We start from the raw sequence: 6553 nt of genomic DNA, 5'->3' as shown, positions 1-6553 counted from the left end.
CCCCCCCCCCCCCACCATTTTAGACTCCAAAAAGTTTAATGTTTATATGATATTGTAATATGTGAATTATCGTAAATTGATGGGCTGTATTGCCCAAGGTTGTATTTCTGAATACATTATATCATAATCGGCTGTCTAAAATGGCGACTGGCGAAAAAGAAGGTGTGCAGGTTGTCCCACATAGAGCCATGGGGTGAGAGTGGTGTCAGTACATTCGAACATGTATGTAGATGATTTAACCCATCACAATCTGCAGAATGAAATCCGCTGCACTACATGGTACATTTTACAGGTAGACGAAGTGTTTACAAGTCACTTACTATACTATAATAGGTGTTTGTTTTAACCAATGAAAAACATCTTTTCTGATACGTCTATTGGTCTTGTGTGTACCAGTGTACACTATATATACATGCATGTATCTCTTTATTCTTTATATTCGGCAGACTGAGGACATTGGAGATGCATACGGATATCATTCTAAAACAGGTTAAGTTTTCTTTTCATTTAAAATCAAGCTTTTTTCTTTATAACATTTTGTTTTTGATTTTGTTCAGTATTAGTTAAACTCAACCATCAAATTATGTCATACAACTTGCCTTAAACTCCTTTAAAGGTCAAATTTGTAGCATACATGTACCTTGGAGTTTGTTTTAGCGAGCTCAGATACCTGTTTTGCTTGAATTAGTTGAATTTTCTGAACAGTTTAATTGTTTTTGTTTCTTAAAAATCCCTTTAAACCGGCATGATACAGCTTACCATTCCAGAAAAGCTAATAACCGTATTCTGCTTATGAAAGTTCATAGTTAATTATCTGTATAGCATACTCAACATCGTGTTAGATTGAATTATGCCGTCAACGATAACAATGCAATTGATTAAACATTAAAGTGCTTTCTCTTTTTTATTCATGCGGGATATGAAGGTGGCGACATTGCCGAAAAAATACATAACCCGTGTTAGCGGGTTATGTTAATTTTTTTCTGCAATGATCGCTTCCTTCATAACCCGCATGCATCATCAAAGAATGCGTTCTTACATCTTTCATTTAACAAATTAATAAACTGACTGTAAAAAGTAAGTAAAATTATCCGAATTACTGTTAATGTACATCAGTACAATAGCTAAAATGAATAGTCTCCAATGGGAATTTGAGTCTGACCTCATCATGACTGTTTCGTGCAGTCCGTGATTTTTCAAAGATCGCTGTAGGCTTCGACCAATCGATAAACGGGGCGCGTATATTTTAGTCTGGTTGTTTCTATAGAGCTATTAAATAACAATTAGTTTCCGAAAGAAATACAGGGAATCATACACGGTAAATGTAAATATTATCATAATGTTGGAAACTGTACACATCACAAGATGTAAATAAACTGTTTAAATCAAGAAAGCACTTTATAGGCATATCTTTGCAAGAAAGTAAGTATTTAGATGCAATTACATCAAGATTCTTGTTTCTTGGATAAAGACGCTGTTGATTGGTACAGTGATGTTTTTTCCTGTGTGTCATGGTCAGCGCCCCTACCCAGCACAGTCCGACATAACTTCCGGTAGCCTTGTTGCAGCAGCCGGTTCTATCGGAATCGTGGCCCTTGCAGGTTTTGACATTGTTTACATTTACGATTAAAAGACATTACGGCATAGGACTGTTATTGTATTTTAGTTTTTTTTATGTGTTTGTCTTGTTTGTTATGATGACCCCGGCAGGTTTGAACATTGCTCATTTTAGGGTTTTCTTTTTTTCTGGCATCACGTTGTTGGCAAGTTTGGACATTTCTATGGTTCACATTTCAAAGACGTTGCAACTTTGAACTATCACGTCTTTTTTTCATGGGGGTTACTAAACTGGGAGAAAAATTGGTCAAAGAATCACGAAGCTATATATTTGAATAAAAAAAATATTGAATGCTATGTAAAATTTATCTCCTTTCTATAGTCTAAAATTTCTTTCACTAATGAGAAAAAAAAATCAGGGAAATAGTTTTGGAACTTTGCAAAAAACTCGTCCAGCTGTTAGCTTTGTTACACTACACTATATGTTATATCTATTATTACATCATGTGTTATATCTATTATAACACTATATGCTAAATCTGTTATTGAACTATGTGTTACATATGTTATTACTCCATATGTTATATTTGTTATTACACTATGTGTTATATCTGTTATTACACTATATTTTATATCTGTTATTACACACTGTATTGTATCTTTTAATGCCCTATATGTTATATTTTTTATCACACTGTATGTTTTAAATGTCTGTTACGGATTTGGTTTTACATTTAACAGCAAGTGCCGCGCTGACGGCGATGTCTAGCTTGAAAATATCTAAGGACTGCTATTCAAAGGGAACAACTCAAAGTCCAGGAGAATCATGCAACGATATCCTTGAAGAGGAAAGACAAAGATGCGAAGAGGAGAAAGGAGGTAAGAATTTTGCTCTTAGCTGATTATTCGGAAAAACCACAACGATTTATAAGCATCATTAGACAAAACGTATTCATTTGGTAAGGTCTCCTGGGAAACGGAAGATTTTGCCTTGTTATTCCACTGTTTTTTTTATTTTATTGTTTCTTTTTTAACAATATGTTTTGAGGCGTTTGATATTGCTCTAAGTCGTTTCAACTTATCTGCAAAGTCTTTCCCCAATCCAAAAGAGTCCTTTTATTATTGCAGAACATTTGAATAGTTAAGTATTGAAAAGATTAACTGCTTTGATGTTCTTAATTTGTTTATTTTTGTATGCTAAATATACGTTGTAGGCACGAAACAATTTGTAGATTTGTTAAGTCGTAAATATAATAATTCAACTTTTTATTAAATCGTCTATTCTATTATTTAGTTAAGTTGTTAAATCGTATCAGGAATAATTCGAGCTTTGCTTTAATTTTGTACATATATTTTTTTCTTTTTAAATAATACAATTGTGTCCAGATACGTCATTTGGATTAGATTCTTAACGAAGTTTTCTTACGAGTTCTGTTGTAATTTTGTTTGTAAAATATACACAGTATATCCATGAACGATTTTACATTTAGTGTAATCATATAGTTGAGCAAAACAGAAGTTCTTTTTATCAAGTTTGTGTATGCACATATGGTTGAAGCTAATTTGTTAAAAACATTTTTACAAAAAGGCAACCAGAAGACCATTTCCTATTGGGATAAATTCAATTCGATGAAAATAACTATTTTAATTGAATGTACAAAATTAAAAATGGGCTAGGTTGCTATATATTAAATGATTAATATTCGTTGTTCAATTATCGATTCTTTTGTTGCTGGTGCAGCTGCATTACTGAAATAGTTGTGTTTTGTTTTCTGCAGAGTTGGAAAGGACACTTCAGGAGGCTCAGGAGGAGGCATTGGAGCGTACGTGAATTTATTATAATAAAATCTAGTAGATGATTAGACACTGCATGTTTCTGAAATCCGAGATATGAACCTCTTCTAAAGATGCCATACCCCGATATATTGAAATGTTATGTTGCTGGTGCAGCTGCATTACTGAAATAGTTGTGTTTTGTTTTCTGCAGAGTTGGAAAGGACACTTCAGGAGGCTCAGGAGGAGGCATTGGAGCGTACGTGAATTTATTATAATAAAATCTAGTAGATGATTAGACACTGCATGTTTCTGAAATCCGAGATATGAACCTCTTCTAAAGATGCCATACCCCGATATATTGAAAATAAGCTGCGGTCTATTTTAAGTTTTGGTTAGAAAGTTGTAATGAAGTTCTTTTTGGATTTTGTGGTGGTGATGGACAAAACGACAAACATTAGAATAAACAAAACAAAATGATTTTATTTAACCAAAAATGAAATTAAAATAACAGAATATGAAAATACTCACACTCACAAACACGCACCCTCACTCTCACTAAGAACGAAATATAACTTTAAATTGTAAATCAAATAACACTGACAATGAAACAATAGTGGGATTAACTTTGAACACATTCAATTGTCAATATCTATATGAAACAAATAAATGCTAATTATTGCTATCACAGTATGTAAAATAATACTGTTACTGTATATGTACTTTCACAGAAAAAGTAAAATGGATTATTATCTGTAATTGAATACTTAATTAACTGTTACCACTAGCTGACCTAATATATCATTCAATTATTAAATAGAACTGAAAGTTGGCTTCAAATAAGTCACTACTGAGCCTCAATAGCACTCAAAATCCGTACACAAAATGTCCCGTCTCCAGTCCCGGACTCGAAGGTTTCTCACTGGAATACTATCCACAAAGGGCCTCCTGACCATTAACATTCATCCTCCACGGGCTCACGTACGTTCCACTTGCGTCACGCCTTGCTCCATTAATGTTGCACGGTCCCAGTTCTGACCCATATACTATGTTTTTTACGGACACACCTGGTTTAACGCTATAATCTTCACTGCACTGAAACAATAATTACCTATTCTAATACCTATAGTCACATTTACTAATACAACGAAACAAAAAAACCATACCCCGTAAATATAACATGAAACTGACAAAATATATACAAAAACTTACCGGCAGGAGAAAAGAAAATGCCAAAACGGATTAACAGGATTCCTGGCTACCAGTCTACCAAACTATCTTCTGAATTCGCCATAAATTACAATCTGGAGGACAAATTCAGCAACGCGGCCGCACACTTCACACGCAGCCACCTTTCTCTAACTGACCTAATCGGTTTTGCAAAAAAATATCCCTACTTCGAACGCTCTCGATTGAATATATGGAACATAACTTAGCCAAAATTAAAACTATTTAAACAAAGAAATACGAAACTGAAATAAACTAAATTCAACTTAATCACAAAAGTGGATTTTTTTTTTAAACCCTCTTATTTTCAAATCGCAGCTTATCGAAACAAAAAAGGGTTAGTGGTTAGAGCATAATCCCTGGCTTACTATCAGAACTATAAATTGTGATCGATCGATTGTTAACGACTTGCTTGTTCTAAACATAGGATATCCAGGGAAACATCCATAAGAGTTAAAAGAAAAGTAACCAAGTGTCATTATTTAATATAAATGTCAAGGAATTTCATAACAAAATAATTGGAATAATACTGTGTACAATATTTTGCTTTCATTAATGTTCAATGCACGAAAAAGGTTGCTTATTTTCAGAACCGGCTCATTATAAAATCCGGTTGATTTTCAAGGTTTTAGGGTATATATGTTTCCGGGCTTTTAAAATCTTTGTTGTTTTGTTCCTTAAACGTATTACAATGAGAACATTCATGTAAAGTCTACATCTAGTAGATGAATGGTCCTGTACGTTTGAGATATGATCCCCTTTTAAAGATCACATACACTTGTATTGGATATAGATAATTTGTTTACAGTACCAATAGCGGATATTAAATATAGAGTACACTTTACCAGAAAAACAACGATTCTTGACCTCAACTTTTGAAAATGATACACTATACAATTATATAATGCTTGAGCAGTCAATAGACCCGGATATTTTCCCCGAGGTGCAGGGAACAGCTCAGTATTGAGCTGTTCCCTGCACCAAGGGAAAAAAATCGGATCTATTGACTGTTCCGGCATTAAATAATTGTTTTATTACCTAATTCTGTTTTTAGAATTTGGTGTTCACAATTTTAAATTACAGAAGATTTTCATATTATACATATAATTTCAGCTTAAAAGTCTATTGTGTAAGGTAACACCCACATAATTATCATTCAAACATAAGCATTTTTCTAGAGGGTTCTCATTTGTGGCATATGTGACGTTTTACTTTTTGACATTTCAGTTATCGGAGCAACCATCACAGTACATTGCGAAAGGTTCGCACCAACCAATAATCAAGCTGACTGTATTGTTTGTGCAGAATTATTAGATGATGAGACTGCATGTAATAATAACAACCTTTGCCAATTTGATGGAAACACTGGAGTTTGTGTTTTTGGGTAAATTCGTCCTCCATGATAAAGATTATAAGAAATCAGAATTGTTGTCGTTTTGATATTTTGTCTCTTTTTTTTTGTGGTCTTTTTCCCATTAATTGTGGTCTTTTAGACACTGGCAATAAAATTTAAAATTGTAACGAAGTGTATCAAATATTCTTCTTAACTTCAATTTTACCTCAGTAGTGCTGTGACTGAAGACTTTGTTTTTTGTGCCCTTTATTAAATCAGTATTTTATGCTCCAATTTAGCAATGGGGTCTAAAAAAATTGAACTTTTTTTAATCTCAAATATGTTTGCCCCAATATTATGGTATATCATCAATTCTACGCCACCTGACATCTTTAATGCAGTGTAATCCAAAGTTTGATTACAGACTTATCGAAGAAATTTTTTTTTTTACAAAAACGTTGTACAAATCAACACTCCTAAAGACCTACATGTAGTAACGGAGATTATTCCAATATATAAACGACCACTGCAGCTTAAATAACGTATCCAGTACAGAAATGTATCTACATGTTTTCGAATACAATGCTCTTGACCAGTGTACCAGTGTTGTTCTTCATCTGCAGTTTTTTAATACTGTTAAAACAATTTTGTGTTTCCAAAAAA

The 6553-nt window shown here is 33.2% G+C and overlaps 1 protein-coding gene across 1 annotated transcript; it reads left to right on the top strand.

The window, feature by feature from the left end:
* The first annotated feature begins 446 nt into the window (after nucleotides 1–446).
* LOC128173734 (uncharacterized) lies at nucleotides 447–6002 on the top strand. Its single transcript, XM_052839389.1, has 6 exons — nucleotides 447–489; nucleotides 1472–1601; nucleotides 2299–2436; nucleotides 3336–3380; nucleotides 3545–3589; nucleotides 5785–6002. Exons 1-6 carry the CDS (start codon nucleotides 463–465, stop codon nucleotides 5943–5945), a joined length of 546 nt encoding a protein of 181 aa, XP_052695349.1. The 5' UTR covers nucleotides 447–462; the 3' UTR covers nucleotides 5946–6002.
* The last annotated feature ends 551 nt before the right edge of the window (nucleotides 6003–6553 follow it).

The sequence above is a fragment of the Crassostrea angulata genome, chromosome 2 (assembly GCF_025612915.1).
Source record: "Crassostrea angulata isolate pt1a10 chromosome 2, ASM2561291v2, whole genome shotgun sequence".
Lineage (NCBI taxonomy): Eukaryota > Metazoa > Mollusca > Bivalvia > Ostreida > Ostreidae > Magallana > Magallana angulata.
Note: the sequence above shows the minus strand (reverse complement) of the source record. Positions and strands in the feature narration are given on the sequence as shown.